Here is a 23,858-nt window from a genome sequence, read left to right as displayed (position 1 = left end):
GGCTCTGCATCAGCTCGGTCCTGCAGCAGGACTGCTCCTCTGCCACTTGGCTTCTTTAGAGATAAGACTATATGAGTCATACAGCCGCCGAACAAAGCATCACTCATTGGCTCCCCTGGATTCTTTCCATGTGCGCAAAAAAAAAAAAAAAGGGGATCCAAAATGCGCCACGGCAAACAGCCCCAACATGCAGCCACTTTCCCCCTTTTCCATTCATGCAGCTCAAGTTTGCAGTTATGTTCAATAAATTCAAACTGTGCAGAAATAATAATAATAACAATAAAAACAGAATGGAGACAACAAACTGAAGAAAAGCAGAGCTCACCTGGCTGTGTGGGTTAAGTTAAGGGGGGAGAAAAGTCAACCCGACGCTTTCAGATAAGATTAGTCGCGTTGTTTCCAACAGCTTTATCCGACCCTGAAGTTAACGCGGACAGTTCCCTCTCAGCGCACGAGCGCTACTGTTTCCATGGCAATTAACCGTCACGAAATTCAATCACGACCCTCTCTCCCTCTCCGGACTACAGCGAGCGAAGTTTTCCAAAATAATAAATAAATAAAAATAACAAGAAAACAAAGCGGCAGCCAGACAGTTTGATAAAGTTTGTATGTGTGTGTGTGTGTGTGTGTGTAGCTGGAGGAGCGCACCGACGCGTCAGGCTGGAGCAGCGGCGTGCCACCGCACTGCCGAGCTGTTGCGGGGTGAAACATAACATCAGACGGGGAGTGAGTCATCCTCTCTCCCCGCCGCGGTCCACGCAGTAAATCTAATCACCGAGACGCCCACCACTCCCCACAAACATCCACTTTTCACGCCGCCGTCTCCGCTCGTTCAGTCGGCGCTTCAGAGCTGGGAAACTCTTGTGTTTTGTTGTCGTAATGTTTGTTTGCTTGTGGGGTTTTTTTACATTTTTTTTTTTGGTCTGTATTTTCATTCACAGTTGGGGAAGAGGCGGAGGCTGCTGACGTTTGAATGGAGCACCGACGGTATGGCAGGACGGTTTGTCATATAATAGACAGGCTCCTCTTCGGTCTCACTGAAGTTATCCGGTTCACTTGAGTCACTTCAATCAGCCTTCCTTGGTCTTTATTGGTTTTTATTCAAATCCTCCATCTCTGAAGCTTCAACATGAAGACGTGGTTTGTTGAAATTCGGAGATTTATCACCTGTTTTATCCGCCAGAGTGAAAACTTCGGGGGTTTTTTTAGGTCTGGAGTGACGTCATCGAGGATTCGGCCCTAGCCTTAAAAAAAAGAGGAAATTCCCAAACTTCACAGTAACGCCAAACGTTATATGAAGAGATCAGTTTTGGTCAATTTCGAAGGAAATTAAAAGGATTATTTCTGAAGACAAAGCTGTTAGAAAACTTGGGAAGATTATATGCGGCTTTATTTACTGACATTGCTCAATGGTGTGTTTATGGACTCATTTCTAAACAAATTTTAATTACGGCAAAAGTCAATATTTCGTATTTATTACCTTTCACTTTTATCATTATTATTGCCAGGGAGGTAATGTTTTCTGTCTGTCTGTCTGTCTGTCTGTGGACAAGATTACTCAGTTATGAACTTTTTTTTTTTTTTCAGTAAACATCAAACACGGTTCAAGAAACATTAGATTAGATTAGATTTAGGTGGTGATCCGGTCAAAGGTCAAGGTCACCGATTACCCTGACTGTATAGCAGGAATGTTAAACTCCACATCTGGACACCTCATGCATCGAGGGGGATCACTGTTGATTTCAAGGTGACATGGGGTCATGAGGTCAGAGGTCAACCTCGCAGTTGACCTAGTGCTCTATGCATCAGTGTAATATAGGAATGTCAAACTGCACTGCTGGAAATCTCATAGGTCAAAGATGATGCCTGTTGACTTCAAGGTTCATGAGGTCAAAGGTCAAGGTAACAGGTAATCAGTTTGTTAAAACCTTTAATGTAAACAGAAAAGAAAGGATGAATTGAAGAAAGGACAACTGAAGAAATGTAGAGACAGCCATATATAATCACTTTTTTATTGTTGTTTTTTTTGGATGAATATATATATATATATATATATATATATATATATATATATGTGTGTATATATATATATATATATGTGTGTGTGTGTGTGTATTGGCTTTCAGTAAGTGGAATAACATTTATCAACAATTTTATTACAAATATGTACAAACTAGATTATTTAGATATTGTTAAAGAACTTGCTGTTAATACCAATAAAATAAGTGAAATATAAATTATAACTAGTAGCAAATACATTATCTGAAACATGACTTTCTCCTTAGATGTTTTGTGTTTCCTCTGGACAAGACAGATGTATTTGTCTGAAATCTTGATACACGTGAACGGAAACTGATGTAATTGAGGAAAAATGGTGTTTTCAGCACCTGACATGTTGTGAGATAGGACGAAAGGCATTCTGAGATCTTATCTGAGATGTTCATTTTGATCAGGAACTGTGGATAATTGAAACACGTATCTAGTTTACCCGTTTAAAGTAATGGTGTCAAAATACGGGATTTTTCCCTTTGCTTTAACGCTCTCCACCGCTCGATTTCCTCCGCAGAATGATTCTTCTCCTGTCGACTCTCGTCAAGCACCGAGCCTGTCCGAAGTGAACTCGCCAATATTCGAATGTAAACAAATGACTCGTAATTGTTGGCAACAAAAACATGACTGCTGATTTTGCTCACTTATTACAAATGATGTGGTTTAGTAGTGAATGATCCGTATTTAGTGGTTGTTTTTTTTATCACAGATGATACACACATGCAAAATATTCAAATCAAAAACACTGAAAAATCCTGTATTTTGACAGCTTCAAAGATAAAACAGTCACAGTTTAAAGGATTTTCAGACATCTTGGATCTAAATTATAGAGACCTTGAAGTAGCTGTGTTATTTTAAACAGCTCTAATTGAATTTCTGACCTAAAGGAGTGCCACCTGATGACGGGACGTGTCATTATTTACGTCTAAAACAGGTTTCAGAGACAGGTGTGGCTTGACTGTGAGCTGTGACGGCCTGCCCTACCACGTGACGGTGACGTCATCGATATTTTGGTCAGACACCAGGAAGTGCGGAAGAAGACAAGGACCGAAACCAGGAGAGCCGAACTTTCAGCGGCGACTTCTTCTTGTATTTGACGACGTTTTGTGGATTCGTTTAATTTTTTTTTTCGTTCTCGGTCGACCGAGGAGCTGCTTCAAGATGCCGGCCATGGAAAGTATCCTTAAATAAAATGGAGGTGGTGGTGAGGGAGAGGAAGCGAGAGGAAATGGACGGCGGGTGTATCGATACAGAAGCTAAAGGCGGCGAACACAACACGGCGGTGAGGTCTCTGTGTGACGGGTGTTTAAAACAATGCTGAGCGCTTCACGGCCCAAACAAAAGACCTTTCAGGGGTTTTACTTCATAACCTGAATGTTACCGACTCGGTCCAGGCTTCGGTAAACTTTAAGGAAGCTGCGCTGAAGGCCTCGGAGCTAATATCTGACAACCAGCAACAACAAACCGTTCTTTAATCGAGTTTACAGTAAAACGTGACGTGTTCACGTCACACCAGGCTGTGGGAAAAATCTGCTTCAACCTGCGCCACTAGGAACCAAATCAACACAGTATTCAAATGAACAAGAAACTTCAAAATACGTGTTGGTCAGCTGATAAAAGCTGTAAATCAGTGGGAAACTGGTTAGTTTAAAGCAGACTAAATAATGTGTTTTAATGGGAGCTAAACTGTTATTAATCACTGATCCAAAGATGTGAGAGTTAAAACTGAAATCCAGAACTGATGTTAGTCTCAGTTTATTATTATACTATTTCTTTTAAAACAAGAAAATCAAATCATATTTAGTAAACAACATGTCTGTTTTATTTGCTGCTCTCTTGTGGACAGACTGTGAACAGCTCTGGCTGTCATGATAGATAATGTTTTTTTCTTGTCATTTTTAAATTTTATTTTAAGTATATTTGCAACAAATCTTTTGCAGACATTTGATTGATCTACTCTGACTCGTTTAACGCATTCACCATTGATTTAGTCAGATCGCCATTGTTGTCGTATAACACAGGAGGCAAATAGTCAAAGATAAAAATCAGAAATCAGACCTGCTTTTAAATCGGATACAGATGCTGAGCTTTATCTGTCCTAAACGACTTGTTTTAAAACATTTTTTTTCAATGTTTGGATGGAAGACGCAGTTTTTGCCTTATTTTTATTTCCTAAGTGTGAATTTTTGAAGTTAACTTGGGTTTTCCCAGCAAACTTTGATAAACAACCACAAATTAGAGCTTTTTGTTACTGCTCGTGTCTTTGTTCGGGCTTGTCTTTCTTTAACTTCATCCCTCAGAAAATCTCTTCAACCTGAAGTTCGCTGCCAAAGAGCTCCAAAGAAATGCAAAGAAATGCGACAAAGAGGAAAAAGTCGAGAAGGCGAAGGTCAAGAAGGTAGGTTTTCTCCTCGCCCGTCAGCCCCAGCTGTGACGCTGGCCGCCGAGTGGTTTAACGGACCGCCCCCGTTGTCCCCAGGCCATCCAGAAGGGGAATATGGAGGTGGCGCGGATCCACGCGGAGAACGCCATCAGGCAGAAGAACCAGTCGGTGAACTTCCTGAGGATGAGCGCCCGGGTCGATGCGGTGGCAGCCAGAGTCCAGACGGCCGTCACTATGAACCAGGTGCTCTGACGATCGAGGCTGCGAACGCGCGGCTGTTTGGTTTGTGAACGTTCCGCTGATGTTCTGCTTCGTCTTCCAGGTCACAAAGTCGATGGCCGGAGTGGTGAAGGGCATGGACGCCACTCTGAAGAGTATGAACCTGGAGAAGGTGCGACGCCCGATGGCAACTCTTTACACGCCCTCAGTAAGAGCTCTGCAGCCAACCTGGGTTAGTTTGTAAACATCCCCCCTCTGTGTTCAGATCTCGTCTCTCATGGACAAATTCGAACACCAGTTTGAGACCCTGGACGTCCAGACGGCCCAGATGGAGGACTCGATGAGCAACACGACGACTCTCACCACGCCACAGGTCAGTTCCTCTGCTTTTTACTCGTCCTGCATCCTTTTCAAAACCTTTTAAATCTGACGTGCAACGAATTTGTTTCAGAACCAAGTGGAGTCGCTGATGCACGAAATGGCCGACGAAGCGGGGTAACGGTTTCCTTTTTTTTGTCTAATTGTCAAATTATTGTGTCAATCAGTCAGATGTGACGCTCGGGGTTCCTACACAGTCTGGAATTTAGTTTTTAGTTGTCTTTTTTTCATTTCTTTTAGGATCCTAATAAGTATAGAAGAAAGAAAACCGAACACGAGTAACATTTATGTTTCAACGTTTTTTTTTTTTCCATTTTCTAAGGGATAAAAGCCTGAATTTCTAAAAAATCTGTTGCTCGCATTAATTTAGCTTATCCTCCTGACTACCAGTAGCTCAAATCTGTCCTCTGTTGAGGACATATAGAAACCTGAATGTCTCCCACCCACTGCATACAACTGAATTAACTCCTGTTGCTTCTACAGAGGACATTTAGGGCTTTTCGGTGATAATAAATATAAAGGGGTGGGGCTGATTATCTTACACAGATTGGGGAATTTAAAAAAAATTGTGGAAAAAATGTTTTGTATTGAAAGTCAAGGAGGTTAATTTGTTCAAATCATCTTGTAAACCCAGCTCGGTTTAAAAACGTATTTCATCCGAGCAGGTTATCTGTCACGCTGTATGAAACTAAAGTTAGGCCAGACATCAGCTGATTTTGATTTAAGTCTAAATGATGACACAATTCAATAAGATTAACACAAATTATTAGGGAATACATGAACTGTGCCTTTAAGACCCTGAGTTTATTTAGAGAACTTATTTTTTCCCTCAAAGTGTTCCCTGCAGTTTATAATTACATAGTCTATATTTTAATTCAATTAGAACAACATTCAGAGCATCCAGAAAGAAAAGGAAATCCTGAGAAACATTTTCTGTAAATTTACAGTAAATATTTGAACTTTGACACAGAGGAAAAAGGTTGGAAAATTTAAAAAGTGAGCTGCGAAAACTGTGGGATTTTAAAAATAAAAACTGTGTGGGAACCCCGTCTGTTCGGACTCTCATCTCGTTCAGTGAACCTGTTTTTCTAAAATCGAGGCGTTTTAAAATGTCTTTGTCCTTGTGCTCAGTTTGGACCTGAACATGGAGCTCCCTCAAGGCCAGACCGGGTCAGTCGGGACCAGCGTGGCTTCTGCAGAACAGGTATTTATGCTTCTAGTAAAGCCTCTGCTTGTTAGAAACTAATGCAGATATGAAGCGTCACCTTCATAGATTGAATGTCAACGTTCCCCTCATCTTCCTCGCTGACCTCCTGTCTCTCTCTCTCTCTCTCGTTTTAAAGGATGAATTGTCCAACAGGCTCGCAAAACTCAGAGACCAGATGTAGAGACTGACCGCAGTGGACTGGCACCAGAACAGAGAGTTCGAATGAAACCCATACACTACCTGAATATAACTCTCTTTTATTTCCATCATGTCTTCTTTCCTTCGTTTTTACATCCTTTGTGTTGCCCAAAAATAAATCTACCAGTTAAAAAAAATTAAAAAGATGAAAATATATATTAGTATTGGTATAAACACTTTAAAACACCAACTATTAAAAAGGTTATAGGAGTTATTGCCCTATTTATTGGTCTGTTTCATGCTTCGTCTCAGAACTTTTGTATTGTTTGTTTTTTTTTCCACACCAGTGTGCATGATTGCAGACAAAATATATGCATTTTCTCTTCTTGGACTGTTGAAACCTTTTTTGTCTTTTGTTGGGGAAACGGACTGTTTGGGTTGATTGAACCAATCTTATCTCGCGGCTCCTCGCTCGCTTCTCCGGTCACCTTTGTAATTTTCACTCGTCGCTTGGGAAGGGTTACGGCTTAGAGATGGAACAAGAGTAAAAAATAAAGTTTTATAAGACTCCCGCTTCCTGTTTTATTAGAGCAATCTGATTTTTAGTGGTTAATCCTGGTTGGAGAGCGCTGTGTGTGTTGTAATGCTGTTCAAACACTTGCCTCTGTCAATATGTCTCAAAGTCCCGCTGGACTGATACTAACATGTGTTACCACAACAAAACAATAAGTTTTAAACCTGTAAAAGTCAAGAAGGCTGGTGTTCAAACTGATCAGAAGCAAAGCTGAATCAAGAAGCCTGATTTATATCGTTATGTGATCATTGTCCTGCAGTGAAGTCATCTCCAGATGTTCTTTAATTTGAGGAAAATTACACAATAAAACTTATGTAATTTAGTCTTTTCTTCTTTAGGATTAAAAGGCTTTAACGTACAGTGATTTATTTATTTTATTCAAGCAATTTCTGTCAAAAGTAGCTTTATTTTGAAAGTCTCTGTTGTAGTCTGTGTATGTGCTCGGTTTTACTGCCCTCTAGCGGCACCTGTGCGGAACTGCAACAATATTAAAGTGTCGCTTTAGTGTGGAAATAGTATTTTTGTGAATTCGTAAATCGATTAAAAACTAATTATACTTTAAAAAAAAACACTTCTTCCGACAACACCTTTATGGTCTTTTTTTTTAACTAGCATCAAGCGTAGAGGCGTTTCCTGTTCCGCTTTTCAAAATAAAACTAAGTAGGATTCGCTGGAGCCTCAAACTAAAAATAACTTCGACTTGCCTTAAACTGTAACCTCAAGAGTAAAGATGATACGGTTGTTTTTCGTGCCTTCTTTATTTAGCTATCCTGAAATTCACTTTTATAAACTAAACAGGCACTTTATAGTTGTTCGCCAGGACGGGTGTGTTTTTACCCCCTCCAGGATGGACTTATGAGAAGTTTAACTAAAGTTCATATTCCAAGATAACGAAACTAACCCCATCCCATAAACTTTAAATTTAAAAATCCCCACTTCAAACATTAAAAAAGTACATCGTTACGTCCTCTGTCTCGTAACGGAGCAAAAGCTGCCTGTGAGTCAAGACTCGGGGATTTCGGCCCTCGTGACCGTCATGTGACTTTAGTCGTAAACAGGAAGCAGCTGATCTTTACTCCACAGTCTGCTTCAAACAAGTAATGTGTGCAGCCGAATACTCCGAAACAAAGACAAACTGCTGCCTAAAATAGCCCGAACAGAGGGAACCGTTCTACCCTTTGTGGGGGTGAGTCAGAAATGCGGTGTTTGTTTTTTCCTCGGCCAGCTCGGCCGCTTAGTTTGTCCGGGCTAAGCCTGTTAGCATGGTTAGCATTAGTTAAAGTGTTCGCTCGGAGCAGGAAACACAGTTTGAGCGGCTTGCGGCTGGTTTTGTGCCCGTGAAGAGGCTCAATGTGCTCGATTAGCTCGGGATTTGGGAGCTGAAGTGTGTGCTTTCTCGTTGGTTCGTTTCCACAGGAGAACTGAAGTCATCCGACCTGCAGCTCAGAGAAATACTCCTCATCGTGTCTCCTGAGGGGGATGTCAAGCACAGCAATGAAGAAAAAGGTAAGACAACCAGTATTTATTGATGTTACTGCTGGATAGCTGCACTCATGACAACAGCTTTAGTTTTTTTTTTTTTAATTCAAATCATTGTTCTGATCTGAAAATGTGACACTAAAGTAGTTTTTGTCTGCTTGTTGTCCTGTAGCTCTGCTTCAAAATAAAACACAAACACACATCGAAACATCCTGCTCGTTTGGGAACGATGTTGTGTAACTTTCGGTAGTGATAAGTCGTACGGAGTAGACTGAAAAGGCTGCACAGAAAATAGTGGGGATCAATGGGAGTTTGGTGAGGAAAACCAGTCCCCCTTCTGGAGCTCCTTCACAGTAAAAGCATCGTTCAGAGCTGAACCGAGTCACAGAAAGTTGGACTTTACGTGTCTGAACTCTCGTTTTGGTAGTTTAACTGTCAGATTTTACCATGAAATATTCTGCCGCTTTGGTTCGAGCAGCTTTTTTGCACAGCGGCTGCTTGTCCGAGGCTTACTTTTTCCTCTGTGTTTCTGCCTGCCTCTCATTAACTGGGCAGCCAGGAGTGACAGAAACTGGTGTGTGGTTACCACGGTGACAACAACAAGCCACTGGCAGCAGCTGTCTTCACACATTTAGTACAGTTTAGACAAAATGAAGGCTTTTTCCCCCCTTCTTACTTCTTACTAAATTAATTTGTGATTTTTAGGCTGCAGCTGCAGTGAGGCCTTTTAAAAACATTTCAGACATTTTCTAGCTTCAGTAAAATATTCCATGTCCATTTGACAAGTTGAATAACATGAAATAAAATAATTAAAGTCGTCTAAACTATATAAAGTATTATAATGATTTCAGGATTAAAACATCATCTGCGCTCTTCTTTCTGGTGTTAAGGCTGTTCTTCACGTCACTTTCAGCTGGATTTCAGACATTTTATTCTTCCCACGCTTCACAGTCGGTAGTTTCTGCTGATTGTTGTGTCGTATCAAGACAAAGTTGTGTCACCAGGCCACGATAACTGGGTCAAAATGGACATTTAGGTTTAACCAGGTAATAAACCTCATTCAAATGAGCAGACACAGCTTAGCTAACGTCAGAGAGTTAACCCTGTAGTTTCAGTCCAGATCAGTTTTACCAAAACAAAAGGTTTTACACAACATTTTGTAAACTCAAACAACAAACCAACGGAGTTTAATGAGTTGGCAAATTTAACCCAACCAGACTAACTCTGAGGTTCACACGACGAGGGATTCTTCACCAAGATCAAATAAAGTGCGGATAGCACACGTTATCTTTAGTATTTTGATTTTTTTTTAAATAATATGTAAAACATTACAGTGTAAATGAAACATCTCAGGACAGTTTTAGAAGAAAAGGGGTAGCGATTGGATTATCTGCTGTTTGTATTTTTGCTTTCAGGTGCTCCTGATGGGGAAAAGTGGGTCTGGGAAGACCAGCATGAGATCAATCATCTTTGCCAACTACATCGCTCGGGACACACGCCGCCTTGGAGCCACAAGTAACCCTCGATCCCGCCTAAATCGTATCACCACCGATGAGTGTTTGTGTGCATTTCACTGACAAACGTCAACTTTTGTGTCCCGTGTAGTTGACGTGGAACACTCCCACGTTCGGTTTCTCGGCAATCTGGTTCTAAACCTGTGGGACTGTGGAGGGTAACGCTCTTTTCTTCACTGCTTTTTTTTTTTTTTTTTGACCCATTTTCTAAGGTAACCACTCTGTTTCTATTCACCAGACAAGACACGTTCATGGAGAATTACTTCACCAGCCAGAGGGACAACATTTTCCGGAACGTGGAGGTTCTCATTTATGTGTTTGACGTGGAGAGCCGCGAGCTGGAGAAGGACATGCACTACTACCAGTCGTGTCTCGAAGCCATCCTGCAGAACTCTCCTGACGCCAAAGTCTTCTGCCTCGTGCATAAAATGGACCTCGTCCAGGAAGACCAGAGAGATCTGGTGAGCATTTATTGATCCGTTTGTCTCTGTCGTCAGGTCTGCTGTTCATCTCAAACAGGAAGTAGAGGGAACGTCATTTATCAGGCAGAAATACTGGGTGTAAAGTAGAAAGATTTTTCTTTTTTATGACATTTAAGTCATAGTACAACGTATCCAATCAGGAGCAAAAATCAGGATTCCATAAGTTTACTTGCAATAAAATTTAATTACTTGAAAATGGGTTTTTAATACTTGCTAAATAATCTTCCTGTTCGCAGGTGGTTTTCTACTTGTGCTGGGATTTGCAGGTTTTAGGGGAAAACAAAAGTTTTATCCTTTTGTCTATTTTGCACAAGAGCACTGAAAGCAGTCGTTCACATGTTGTGAAGCGGGAATCTGTGAAAAGATTACGAGCAGTAAGTATCTCACCTGCTGTAGGTGGCTCTTTGAAGAAACGGATCAATGAGCTAACGGCTCGTTGGGAAGGTGGATCGCTGCCGTTATAAAACAACTTCAACCCCAAAGAGTTCATAGCAGTTCGTGCTAAAACTGTTTTCTAAACTTTATATCTCCGTTAGTTTTGCTTTATGCAGTTAAACATGTCAGGTTTATGGTCATTTATAGGAGCAAATGGTGGCAGCAGCAGATAGCTGTAGCATTTTATTTAGTTCTTCATATTTGAGCTGACTGCTGTCGATCAGATCCTAAACCCAGAAAAAGATAAGAATTAGAAATAAAAAAAAATGTGCCATTGTTTGAAAACTGTAGATTCGGTTCTGGTGCTATAAGTTTAAAACAAAAATAATGTTTCAGAGTATTTATTTTGGTTTCTGCTGTATTACATCTTCAAAGATCTTGTTCAAAAATATTCTGCTAATCCAGATTAAAATCCAGACATTCTCCTGTTTTACACTTTAATTTGACATAAAGCCACCTGAAGAGAATCTATCAGATTTATACTTCTATTCTTTGTTTGTTTGTTCACAGCTTTATTTTTTTGTATAATGTTGACCCTTTTGACATTTGACACTTTAGGAGGGTTTTCTTCATGGTAATACCTACAGAATACAGAAGACAGTCAGATTCATGTTTGATTTAGGTCATTTTAGACATTTTGCCGCAGAAAGTGAAGCAAAATGTTGGAAGTCGTAAAGAGAATATTAATATTAATTTCGAGTTTTGAGCAAAACAGACTGAGCAGAATGATATTTTTTTTTAGAAACTAGAAATAATCCTGTGTTATTACTAATAGAATAAGTGTGTTTTAGATTATTTTATCTGTGTGCAGAACCTACCAGGACTAACAAAAACATGGATATCAGTTCAAACCTCCGGGGCATCTTCCTGCAGAGAACTGCTGTCCTGAAAGTTGGCTTCAGGCAACCAAAACTGCTTCATTATTTCTTTGTTGTTTTTGTTTTAACAGATTTTTAAGGAGCGCGAAGAAGACCTGAAGAGACTGTCCAGACCTTTGGCCTGCACGTGCTTTAGGACATCAATCTGGGACGAGACCCTGTATAAGGTTGTGAATCTAATGAGCAGGATTTTAAAAGTTGACACGCTGACATGATTAAAACGCGTCTGTAAAACCTCCGTGTTTCAGGCCTGGTCCAGCATAGTGTATCAGCTCATCCCAAACGTCCAGCAGCTGGAAACAAACCTGAGAAATTTCGCTCAGATCATAGAAGCAGATGAGGTTCTCCTGTTTGAGAGAGCCACCTTCCTGGTGAGAGGCGCCGCTTCCCTGTTTGGATCATTATCCTGACTCTGATCCAGGAATTTCACCTTTTTTATGTGTGTTTTCTGAACGCAGGTGATCTCTCACTATCAGTGCAAAGAGCAGCGAGATGCCCACAGGTTTGAGAAGATCAGCAACATCATCAAACAGTTCAAACTCAGCTGCAGGTAATAAAAAAAACAAAAACGTCCTCTCTCCACGTGTGGAGGTCTTCAGATTTCTTTGATTTGCGTTCGTAGCTGACTCGTTTTCTGTCCCGTGTCAATCCCAGTAAGCTCGCGGCCTCTTTCCAGAGCATGGAAGTGAGGAACTCCAACTTCGCGGCCTTCATCGACGTCTTCACCTCCAACACGTACGTCATGGTCATCATGTCGGACCCCTCCATCCGTAAGTGTCCAACGGAACAGAAGCACATCCATACGGGAAGAACGGCTCTAATAACGACTCGTTTGTTTGTTTGTTTTTTTCTTTTTCAGCATCTGCAGCAACTCTCATCAACATCCGTAATGCTAGGAAACACTTTGAGAAGTTGGAGCGGGTGGACGGCCCCAAGCACAGCCTGCACATGCGAATGCGCTAGCTCCTTACCCCCACCCCCACCCCCGCGGATCCCCCCCTCAGCCAATCAATCCACAGCACGCAGGCGGCACGTCGCAGACTCGCAGCTCCAATAAACACCATCAGCCCTGCGTCGTTTCTACAGCATCTTCACAGTCAATCACAGTAACAATAGAAGAATAAAGAAATCATAGTTTCTTTGGGTCTACTTTCTGCAGCCATGTTGAAACATTTGTGCTAATTTGACACATTAAAGCAGAAAAGCTGGGTTTACGACAGAGGGAGGGAAGGAGGGAGTGGAGGTTTGCTGTCACACAGGGTAGGAAGCGAATCCTGGTGATTTGGAATGTTACTCAGTGCCAAATAAAAAGTGGGCTGGGTTGGGGGGGGGGGGCACTGTTTGATTCTTCAATAAGCTGACCACAAACAATATAGTTGTATTTAGAAGCGTGTTTGACGTGTGTCTTTTCTTTCTCCCGCGGTGCTTGGTGTTTCGTGCGAGCGCACAGAGTTCACTCAACAGTTGTCCGAAAGGCGCCGCACCTGTCGAGTAAACGGAGCGCGCTGTTTGGGCAGCTGCAGCAGCCGGTCGAGGGGCACGGCACGCTCAGTTCAGTCCGGCTTCAGCAAGCTGGGCGTCTCGAAAAACACCTTTTTTTTTTTTTTAAAGAGTATTTAACTTTGTTAGGTATCGTTGTTTAGGAGCCAAACTCTCCACCCAATTAAATGTTGCTGAGCTGTAATTCATTCAATAAAAAAAAAACTGCCTTTAATCTGCTTCAAACTTTGAGAAATCAGGAAATAATCAGGTTTAAAACTGACAGGTTGTCATCTAGGGTTTGTTTTCACTCGGATTTAAAAGGTTAAATGAGAGCTTGCAGGTCAAATGTAAAACTGCAATAATAAGTGAGTTTTAATCTAGATTATATTTTCTATATTGAACACCCGTGTTACCAAAATCATCTCTGTGAAAACAGCCCCATCTGCAGATAAAGGGTGTGGGATTCTGTTGAGATCACTCGTGGACCTTTTGGTGCCACTTTTGGGACGGTTTTCAGCTTCAGTCCCCTGTTAAGACAAAAGGCCGCGCAATGAACGTTTCAAAGCTGGGCCCATCTGAGAAGCTGCCCAGAAAAAAAACAGGAAGAAGAAGAAGATGGATAAGAGGACCAGCTGGATCACTTTTAGGTCAATGTTTCATCTGTTTACAGTGTAAGCAACAAATGCTTGTTAACAAGAAGGCGGTGAAAGACGAGCTCAGGATCCAGTGAGCCAAACTCGCCCTGAAGATTCCCTTCGTTGCTCGAAAAGTGCGTCCGCTTTGTGTGGCTGAAACACGCACAAAGTCAGAAGTACAAATAACAAGTGTGACATCTGACAAATACAATATGCACAGTGCATTTACTTTTTATTTTATTTAAGAAAAGAAACTCCAACTGGCAAACATCAATGTATCTACCTATGGTTCAGTTTCATCTCAACGGTTTCTGAAATGGAAATATAACAAAAAAATAACCTGCTAGCGCGTATAATTTAGATCATTCTAAGCTTTAACTTAGTCCTACTCTTGAAGTTAGGTTTCTCCTTCATTTCAGGGGACAATTTGGGCTGTGGCTGATATAAATGTGCTGTCAGATTCGTGGTGAATATCACTTTGTGCCTTGAAGGCCTTTGGCTGCAGAGGCATCGTTCCAGCTTATCAGCACTGCTCGTGTGCTTCAGTTGGATCCTGGAATGCAGAAGCTGAAAAACTGGAAAATCCAGAGTCCTGTTTGGAAAGTGGCTCTGCACAAAATGAGAGGAAGTAACTCCATGAAAGATAACCCCATCAACCAAAGCCTGTTTCGTCAGTATATAACACAATGCAATGCTCAGCTCATTCCTAACTTATATTTAAAAGAAGATGCATCAAATTATAAAACAGTTTTTTCTTCATGGCACCAGCAGCAGGAGTTTGGAAGAAGACCTAACTGCATTTTGGAAACCGTCTTGTGTTTACGCTGCTCTAACTTGGAAGATGAGGATGCCGGAAAATAATTGCGCGAAAGTCTCCTCGGACCTTTTCCGCTCCCAGGAGTGGCAGCGGGAGTCGGTGTGTACAGAACCAGAGCATAATATGTGACATGAAGAGGGAGCTGAATCCCTCTGCTGATGCAAACGAACACCGTAAACACAGGCGACTCCCAACCGCAGCCACAAAGCAACCTCGCTGCACCTTTCAGCTCCGTTTATTTAAGTCACACTCAGACTTCAGCTACAGGATTTAGCAGTTCCCCCCTCTTATTGGTAACGTCTGCTTAATGAAGGCAAAAACATTCAAGTCATCCTTTTAAATAAGCATTCAACTCATTGCTTTTGAACAAGGCAGTGATAGCTTGTTTTATTTACAATCACAGGGAAAAGAAAGTCCAGCCTCCAGGACATTAGGACGATCTGATTCCATGAGTCTGCAAAAACATACAACAGATTCCACCGCATCATCATTTATTAAACATAAAGTTAAAGAAGAGAAGCCGTTAGTGTAAACCTAATCCAGCCTGGAGCATACAGGTGTGTGTTAACACAATGCCAAGGTGGAAAGACATCAGCAATGACCTGAGAGAGGCAACTAATGATCCTTCTCAAACAATTTGGAGTTCATCGTTCTGCAGCGAGAAAGACTATTCACAAATGGAAAACATTCAAAACATCTGCCCAGGAAATCCACCCCAAGGTCAGACCATGCAATGCTCAGAGAAAGCGCAAAAACCAAAAAGCTCCATCTCCGACTCTACAGGCCTCAGAGGAAAGAATAAAGGTTGAAGTTTGTGACAGGACGATTTAAAACAACAACAAAAAACAAGTATGGCTCGTTTGGAAAGCTCGTCAGGAGAACATGGCAGCACGACTTCAGTTCTGCCTTCTGGAACAATGTCATTTGGAAAGATGAGACTGAAGTAGAGATGTTTGGCCATAAAACCAAACACAGCGTATCAACACAAACACCTCACACTGACTGTTCGGCACAGTGATGGAGCCGCGGAGGATTTGGGCTCGTTTCACCACCACACGTCAACTCATCTGTACAAAAGTATTGTAGTGATCCGTAATGGACTATTGCAAGGTGCTGTTGCACGGTTACTGTTTCTTTAAGTTAGATTGTTTTGGGGATATACCGGAAGAACTGTTGGGTCGCTTCCGAGGAGGGATGGGGCGGTTGCTGGGTTTTTTTCTGTGAGAGCTGTCCTGTGATGTTCAACCTAATAAATCAGTGTTAGAAGCAAAACCTCTGCCTGGTACTTGGGTGTCGTAACGGAACGTTACAGTATTCCAAGTGAAATCTGAAGCTGTCTGTCTGAGAGCTGAAGCTTGGAGCAAACTGCGTCGTGAAGCAGGACAATGATCCCAAACACGGCAGCTGATCTACAGCAGAACGGCTGAAAAAGGGAAGATTCGAGGAGCTGTGATGGTCCAAACTTTCAGAACCTCAACCTGACTCAGGTGAAGAGAGCTGAGCAGCAACAAATGTCTGCAAACCTCAATGAACTGAAGCAATGTTGTAAAGAAGAGTGGGCCAAAATTCCACCACAACCATGTCACAACTTTAAGCTTTTGCTGCTAAAGGTGGTTTTACAAGATAATCTCTCGGTTTCGCACCACGGAGTGGACTTAGGTTTTCCACACACACATTTTTTGTCTTCATTTTGTTTCATAAACAATGGCATGGAAGAATCTGTGTGTTTTTCCTCACTTGAGGTTAGTATTGAATAATTGTAGAACCTAAAGACGAGATCGTTTATCATGTCCAGGCATGTAAAACAAGAGAGGCTGGACTTTTGTTTCCCAGAGACAGTAATTCAAATATCTCTGAACTGAAAAGTCCTCACAGTAAAAGTCAAAAAGGTGGAAAAGAGGTTCTGATTTTTCTAAAGTCTTAGTGCTTTTATTTTGGGCTTCTTTGGTTCTGTGTTTGCACATCCTTGCGATACGGTGACCCATTAGTGTGCGCGTCAGGCCCCGGGTCACGTTGACTGGTCGTGTTCGTGTTGGCGCTCGCGCCGCTGTTCGCCTCTGCGCCGCAGTCCGTCCGGTTCAGGTGCCGCTCCAGCAGGGTGATCCGCTGCTTCAGCCTCTGCTGAGTGTCTGTGTATTCGCTGAGGAGACGGCCGAAACGAGTCTGAAGCGTGTCCAGGGAGGACTCCAGCCTCTCCACCTTCTCCTCCGTGTCCTCTTTCTGCAGGCCGCCCCTCTCCGCGTTCTCATCCAGGAGACCCTCCTTCTTCAGGATCTCCCGCCCCCGGTCCTCCAGCACCGTCTTGGCGTCCGGGTACTCGGTCACCGCCTCCATCAGGTCGTCCTTGGAGAGGCAGAAGAGGTCGGAGTAACCCAGGCTGCGGATGTTGGCTGTCCGACGATTGCCCATCTTACTGCCCCGTATGTTCAGAATGCTGATTTCTCCAAAGCAGCTGCCGGCGGTGAGCAGGGCGTACTGCGTGACCCCATCGTCGGCCACCACCGCCAGCTTCCCTTCCTTAATGATGTACATCTCCTTACCAATGTCTCCCTTCCGGCAGATGTAGTCTCCCGGACTGAAAACCTGCGGGCGGAGTTTGAGCACCAGCTCCACCAGCAGCCCGGCCTCGCAGTCCTGAAAAATCCGGACTTTCTTCAGAGTCTCCAGGTGGACATTGATGGCGATCTCAGCGCGCAGTTTGTTCGGCAGGTTCTTCAGCACTTCCTGCTCATCCACGGCCTTCTTGTTGGTCCAGAGGTAGTCAAACCATTTGATGACGCGCGTCTCCAGCTCCCGGCTGACCTTCCGGAAGTGCATGTAGTGCTTGATGGCGTCGATCCGGGCCTGGAACTCGGCGCGGGTGGCGTTCATGTTGGCGATCATGGAGCCCACGTTTCCCACGATCGTCGCAAAGATCAGCACCCCAACGAGAAAGTCGAAGACCACAAACAGGTACTCCTCGTCCCGCACGGGGGCAGGCATCTCTCCGATGGTGGTGAGCGTGAGAGTCGACCAGTACAGGCAGTAGACGTAGCTTCTCGTCAGAGACGAGTACTCGGGTCTGGAAATGTTGGGGAACACCCAAGTGTCGGAGCCGAACCCCAAAGACTTGGATATGGCGTAGTAGATGCAGGCGTTCCAGTGGATGATGACCAGGATGTAAAGCACCAGGTTGCAGATGCGGAAGATGTTGGGGTAGTTGGTGCGGGTCTCCGTGCGGTCAAAGAACTCAAACATCCTCGGGAAGCGCAGCAGACGGTTGAACCGGAGCTGCGGCGTGTGGATGCCAGTGTAGAGGTAAACCAGGTCGGTGGGAAGGATGGACAGCACGTCCAGCTTGAACTGCAGCGTTCGAATGTAGCTGTCTCTCAGCTTGATGTGGTCCTTCACCAGCAGACCCTGCTCCAGGAAACCTGAGACCAAAATCAGCTCTGTGTCAAGTTTCAGCAAAAACAGGTCACGCAAAGAGACGAGGCTAAACTGCGCTCCTGTGGTTGGGATTTAAAAGAGAATTATCACTTGATTTAGGGGTTTCTCTGTTACCCTTAAAGTTAATATCTCACCGCGAACAGAGCCCCCAAAAAGTCTCAAGATATCTGTGATGGTTGGGAACTTCCTCATGCGGGTCAAAGGGATGTTGAAGGAGTTTTGAACATGTTCCAAAAAATCTGAGCATTTGTTTCCTCTAGAATTAGTCACAGAGACATTTGCAGGCGCCTGGTACCCTGTCTCTTTTACAGTTTCTCTAATTTTACAGCGCTAGTGCCGTATTTCTTCGTCAACATACGTCAACTTCCCGGGAACTTTTGCCCAACGGTCGCTGGGAGTTTGTGCAAATGTGTCGTTCCATCCGATTTAAGGTGAAAAGGTTTGTAAGTTCTCGCAGTTTTGTGTCTCCGATTACTCCCGAACAGTCTCAGTCCGATGAGATATTACCTTATCGCAATTCGTTTTTTGCAACAACTGAGTCTGAAGAGTTCATCTTGTTAAATTTGAAGCTTTGTGCTCTTTTTAAATGTGTCGACACACCACAGTGGCAGCACTGAAGCTGCTAAAGCATCCGAACGAGAGAAAAGATGATAACACTTGAGCCTTTTCTCGACCGGAACGACGTCACTCTTCTTACGAATTGCTTCTACAATAAAACCGTTTAAATTGGCTCTGTAGGGTCTAGTTTTTTTCACCTTATTGTTGACGTTTGCTTCTACTTTAATTGGCTTTCCTTTAAGATTTGTCTTATTTTCAGGTAAGTCCTTCAAAGAACATTGTTGCTTTGTTTTGTTTTTTGGAAAACTTAAAACCATTCAGCAAAATGTTTTCGTTTGTCATTTTGATTGTGAACTTTGGTCCTTTTTTTAATTGATTTGTAATAAATAAAGAACAAAGAATTCAAACCATCTCATATTTCTTTATTCTTTGTTCTTAAGGTGCTAAACTTAATCAGCGTCTCTTCAGGTTTTCTGCAGGTTTTTGGGGAAGACTTTGGCTGTTTTTTCTCTCGTATTTTGACCAGTTCTTGTACCTGACAACATATTGTGCCTTGTCCGCATAAAAAAATACGAGGATCATAAAAAAGTAGAGCGCAAAAGAAGAAGCGTCAGGCTGTCTGTTATGTGTCGACGCAACACGAGTTCATCTCTTGAATTTAGGAGCCTTTTTACGTTCGAATGATTCAAAGATCAACCAATAAATATTCCTCTAAAATTGCCGGGTACTGGACAGAGGTGGAAAAGTGGCTAAAAGTCCAAAAGAGAACTTTTGGACTTTTAGTTTGGATCAAAACCGTTTTAAAAGGAGTACAAGAAAAGCCTGGTTCCTTGGACGCAAAGTATAATGAACTGAAGGATGACTCATGAGTTCTGCACAGTAGTGTGTTTTGTTTGGACCAGGATCCACGAAGAAACCTAAACTTTTCCTGTGCCCTGAAAGCCTTTTTAAAACTGTAAAAAAGCAGCATTTTCAGAACAAGTTACCTGTGCGAAGTCGAACACCAGTGTCCAGTAAGTACACGGTGTCAGAGAGGTAGTCCAGCACCAGCCAGCAGATGTAATTGTTCAGCTGTAACTGGTCAAAACACGCCCTGAGATTAGAAAAGAAGAAAACAAAATAAAGATTTAGTGGCTCAGCAGCTCACTTCATCTTTCACCCATCTCTGAAGGCTGCAGGGCAGCAGGAACAAGATGAACTGGAGGATTATTATTACCTTGCAACAATGAGGAACCAGTTGTAGAGCACCGCCAAGGCGATGACAAATAACCAGCGGTAGTACATGTCGTCAGATGGGGACACCACAAACAAATCCCACTTTTTCCTGAAAGCAGGAGGAGAATTTGTACGATACAACCAAAGAAAAGCAGATCGAACTCCAGGAAAAACAGCAGAAACTGATAACAACTGCTATTTTTTTTGCTTATACATCACTACGTTTTGGTCCCTCTGTCACCCTTTGAGACATTTCAGTTCTAAAGACAACAGAGACTAGGGTGGTTTTACTTCTTTGTATTTTGCTTCCAAGCAGCCACATTTTATGGTCATCTTCAGGCTTTTCCAAGATCTTTCAAAGTTTTTTGGGGGGATTTTGGCTGCTTTTTGTCACAACGTCACATTTTGTTCCCATCTGTTTTGTCAAATCTATCGAGAATACCAACGATAACCCAGTTTTGGTGTTTTAGCTCCAACATCGTGATTCTATTTCAGCTGTTAGCTGAAAACCTTAACCAGCTGAAGGACAGTGCATCTGCAGGTCCTGTTATATTGATGGGCTTGTTTGTGTTTCTTCAAGCCAAGACTTTCACATATCTGCTGTAGATATTTTTTATTAGCTGTGACTTCTTCTTTTGTCCTCCATTTGAGCAACTTTCCTCATTTTTTAAAGCCAACACTCCACAGTGGGCTGTCTAGTGTTCAGATTGGATTGAATATGAGTGAAAGAGCAGCCAAAGTCCAAAGAAAAACACTGAAATACTTTCAGAAAGGGTTAAATAACTACTGATTGAGACCACTTTAAGAGAAACACAAGGTCTGGCTCCTTGGAGGAAGTTGGAGGAAATTTAGAACTTTTGCATGTTACTGTAGCGCTGATGAACTAACAAACATGATAAGAAATACCTAAAGATGCCCTTGGCATTGTTGCCGTTGACATCTGGGTAGGTGTTGCTGTTGCGGCTCGGGGCTGTTCTCAGTTCGGGGCCACGAAAGCGTTCCAGGAAGGAGTCTGGTCTCTCCTCCTCCTCCAGCAGACTCCTGTGGGCCCATTCCCTCAGCCTCACCACCAGGTTCACCATTCTGACACACACAGCAGAAGAAGAAAAGCCCTTAAAGTCCGACCCACCAGATCTCAGGTTCAAAATCAGACCAGCCGAGGAGCTGCTTCATCAGGGTCACACTTTATACACAAGTGGACATGTGCAGCCATTTTTCAGCGTCTTAGTGAGCTTGACAGCTCTGGGACGGACGCCATTCTTTGGTTGTTGCTGTTTCACCTTGAGATGGCTCCTGTCCGCTGAAGAGAATTTCTCGAATTACGTCCACCATGATCGAGATCGGCGACCCTCTGCAGCTCTGAGGACGTGTCATCACAGACGGATGGGACCCTGGGGGGAAAAAGTTAAGAACCCACCCGAGCATCATTATTCACACTTTCAAATCACTTCTCTAAATAAAAAAAAAACTAGCCCCTGGAAACTCTGATCACCTGCTCAGAATACTCTCGGCTCTCTCGACCTCCTCCTCCAGGGTGGTCCTCACCGACAGGCTGTTGGGGGAGCGATCTCTCTCCGCCACCTGGCCCGTCATCCTCGGGTCTGACGGCGTGAACAAGCAGAGAGAATAAAGTCCAGCTCGTCTCCGTTTAACCCATGCTGCTGCTGGGAGAGCCTGGCATGTTCTGCAGTAAACTGTTGCGGGGCAGAAATGTGTTTATGGTGCAGATGTCAGTTTATAGTCAGGGGACCGGGGGGTGGGGGACGACTGGGACGGTCTTCCTCGGTCCCTAACCATCAGACATCAGGTGGCTGCTCGTTGCCACGGCGACAGAAGCAGCCACAGAACACGCTCGGAGGAATTCAGCATCAGTCAGCTGACAATAAAAAGATGAATCGCTCAAAGTTTTGTTGCGTTTAGTTTTTCTTTTTATTTATTTTTTTTGGTAAAAAGGTTGAACTTTTCGAGATTTATGCATAGTAACGCAACAGAAACGGCTAAAATTAAAAAAAATTCTCATTAACAGACTCCTCAAATTTTAATTCTTCTTTTAATTTATGTGATATGGTCCACATGTTTTCAAAAATAAAGTTTTATATGTGTTCAGATGACTAATTTTGTTACCAATAATAGAAAACAAATAGTTAATAGACTTGAATCATCTATGCCTATATCTCTCGTAAGCCTTTTTTTAATGCAACATTTATAGAGTTAATTTATGCAGAATCCTGCCTTTAGCTAGCAAAAAAAGTCCTAAGAAAGGCAGGCGATCGTGTAAATATGTGTGTGTGCACATCTACAACTGAGTAACTTTTGGAGTCAGTTTTATAGATTTTGACCTAAATTTTGTTATGGAAGTTTCTGTCTGTCAGGCTGACAACCTGTCTGCTTTTAAGACTTTCCTTTTTGATCAATCCTATAGTTAGGGTTGGTTTGGGTTTCCTAAAGTATCCCTTAGTTCTGCTGCTGTAGGCTCAGACTGCTGGAGGATAATCTGCTGCTGTCGTTACTCACTCTACTCCATGTTTGTATTTTTAATTATTTCCACCATTAACAAGTTTTTCTTTGTTTTTTCTCCCATAGAAACCACGCCTGGACCGGTCCTTCTGTGTTTGTCTGCCTCTCTTTCCCTAATCGAACAATCGGCACGAAGAGCTTGCGAAGCCTTTTGAAATCGACCTTCTTCAAGAGCTTTGGGGGGGAGGTTGTAAAACCCGGGCCGCCGGCGCTGAAAGGGACTTTGCTTTTCTAAGGAACCGTGAGCGCCCGTGGCACTCTTCCACTCGGCAGCACAGACAGATGAGGAGGTGTTTAGACAACTGTTACCCCTGTGTGACTAATTGGTGCATCATTAATGACAACACGGGCAGCCTGCGGCGCTGCAGCCCAGTGAGCCAATCAGCAGCTCTCCCTCGGGGCCTGCATCACTTAGGAGACCCGCGCGCACCTCGTGTGTCATTACATCACGGGAGCCGGCTGGTGCTAAAGGAACAGAAAGTCATCCGTCTCCCTGACTCAGCTTTAAAGACACAATTGTCCACTTTTTGCTACGTAAAGTTTCATAATGTAGGCACGATATTAGCCCCATACATCTGGATATGAATAAGAGCTCACATCAAATAATGCCTTATGTATCAGATATCCTTTACTAGTATGAGGACTATACATCTACCATCAAGACAAAAACAATGTAGATCACCTGCTTGATAATAAAAAAGAAGAAAAGGCTCACGTCTTTCTTCTTACCTTTAAAGTCTTTTAATTACTCCAGAAAACCCTTATGGTGATTTCATGGTTGTCTCTGCCCCGTCCATCCCCTCGAACACAAGCAGACCTCTGAAACACAACTACAGGTGCTACAGTGCAACATGGTCCTCCGTGCTGGAAGTGAGCTCCCCCACACACACACACCTCTGAAGTGTGAGCACATGGCCCACCTCGTCTCCACATAGGTGTACGTAGGCGGCAGGTAGGCTGGGAGACGAGGAGGAGGCGGGCTGTTCTTTCAATTAGGACAATGGAGGGTTCAGACAGCAGCTCCTCTCTGCAGGTCCTGACAGGAGGACAGTGTGAGGCAGCACAGGGCATTCAGCTGCCCATCGAAGGGATGCTTCAGATACTTTGAAGCGGGGTTCAGTGGAAAGGTTATGATCAGTTAATATCTTATCTGTTGTGGATATAGGTCTTTAAACAGATGGAAAAAATTGAGCTGAAAGCCATAACAGCTGTCAAAATACACTTTTTTGTGTTTTTTTGTTGAATATTTATGCCTTTAAGACAGTTCTACCTGATTAAATGAATGTTTGGGGCTTAATGTAACCAAAACTCATCAGGGTTTTTGTAATTCGCCTTTGTTTACAACTAAATTCTGCAATCAGTTATGAAAATTCCCCTTCTTGAGTTTGGAATATCCCATCTCAGCTCCTTTTTTTTGCTTTAATGCTCTCCACCACCCGAGTTCCTTCCCCAAAACGGCTCTGCTTCTG

General features: G+C 43.0%; 3 protein-coding genes across 3 annotated transcripts; 2 read left to right on the top strand and 1 right to left on the bottom strand.

Annotated features, from left to right (window-relative positions):
* The first annotated feature begins 3,047 nt into the window (after window positions 1–3,047).
* On the top strand, window positions 3,048–6,946 carry LOC108247440 (charged multivesicular body protein 1b). Its single transcript, XM_017435570.3, has 8 exons — window positions 3,048–3,226; window positions 4,350–4,447; window positions 4,529–4,675; window positions 4,755–4,823; window positions 4,917–5,024; window positions 5,103–5,146; window positions 6,161–6,233; window positions 6,373–6,946. Exons 1-8 carry the CDS (start codon window positions 3,211–3,213, stop codon window positions 6,415–6,417), a joined length of 600 nt encoding a protein of 199 aa, XP_017291059.3. The 5' UTR covers window positions 3,048–3,210; the 3' UTR covers window positions 6,418–6,946.
* Window positions 6,947–7,976: 1,030 nt separating this feature from the next.
* Window positions 7,977–12,875, top strand: rraga (Ras-related GTP binding A). The gene is made up of 10 exons (XM_017435523.3): window positions 7,977–8,134; window positions 8,365–8,454; window positions 9,843–9,942; window positions 10,033–10,099; window positions 10,180–10,402; window positions 11,808–11,903; window positions 11,985–12,107; window positions 12,195–12,286; window positions 12,391–12,506; window positions 12,596–12,875. The coding sequence occupies exons 2-10, from the start codon at window positions 8,428–8,430 to the stop codon at window positions 12,697–12,699; spliced, it is 948 nt and encodes a 315-aa protein (XP_017291012.1). The 5' UTR covers window positions 7,977–8,134; window positions 8,365–8,427; the 3' UTR covers window positions 12,700–12,875.
* A 1,278-nt stretch (window positions 12,876–14,153) lies between these two features.
* On the bottom strand, window positions 14,154–23,264 carry cnga2b (cyclic nucleotide gated channel subunit alpha 2b). The gene is made up of 7 exons (XM_017435538.2): window positions 23,119–23,264; window positions 21,365–21,473; window positions 21,153–21,263; window positions 20,779–20,955; window positions 19,874–19,981; window positions 19,644–19,750; window positions 14,154–18,083 (listed from the first exon to the last, which is right to left on the bottom strand). Exons 2-7 carry the CDS (start codon window positions 21,463–21,465, stop codon window positions 16,600–16,602), a joined length of 2,088 nt encoding a protein of 695 aa, XP_017291027.1. The 5' UTR covers window positions 21,466–21,473; window positions 23,119–23,264; the 3' UTR covers window positions 14,154–16,599.
* Between the last annotated feature and the right edge of the window lie 594 nt (window positions 23,265–23,858).

This window comes from Kryptolebias marmoratus, linkage group LG13 (assembly GCF_001649575.2).
Source record: "Kryptolebias marmoratus isolate JLee-2015 linkage group LG13, ASM164957v2, whole genome shotgun sequence".
Lineage (NCBI taxonomy): Eukaryota > Metazoa > Chordata > Actinopteri > Cyprinodontiformes > Rivulidae > Kryptolebias > Kryptolebias marmoratus.
Note: the sequence above shows the minus strand (reverse complement) of the source record. Positions and strands in the feature narration are given on the sequence as shown.

Excerpts from the sequence above, each read along its gene's own strand:
- LOC108247440 (XM_017435570.3), top strand. Across the intron at positions 4,448-4,528 it reads AGAAGGCGAAGGTCAAGAAG|GCCATCCAGAAGGGGAATAT; the intron begins GTAGGTTTTCTC and ends CGTTGTCCCCAG. Across the intron at positions 6,234-6,372 it reads GCGTGGCTTCTGCAGAACAG|GATGAATTGTCCAACAGGCT; the intron begins GTATTTATGCTT and ends CTCGTTTTAAAG.
- rraga (XM_017435523.3), top strand. The coding sequence starts at position 8,428 with ATGTCAAGCACAGCAATGAAGAAAAAG. Across the intron at positions 9,943-10,032 it reads ACGCCGCCTTGGAGCCACAA|TTGACGTGGAACACTCCCAC; the intron begins GTAACCCTCGAT and ends TGTCCCGTGTAG. Across the intron at positions 11,904-11,984 it reads GGGACGAGACCCTGTATAAG|GCCTGGTCCAGCATAGTGTA; the intron begins GTTGTGAATCTA and ends TCCGTGTTTCAG.
- cnga2b (XM_017435538.2), bottom strand. The coding sequence starts at position 21,465 with ATGACGGGCCAGGTGGCGGAGAGAGATCGCTCCCCCAACAGCCTGTCG. Across the intron at positions 19,751-19,873 it reads TGGTTCCTCATTGTTGCAAG|GGCGTGTTTTGACCAGTTAC; the intron begins GTAATAATAATC and ends TTCTAATCTCAG. Across the intron at positions 18,084-19,643 it reads TGGTGTTCGACTTCGCACAG|GTTTCCTGGAGCAGGGTCTG; the intron begins GTAACTTGTTCT and ends TTTTGGTCTCAG.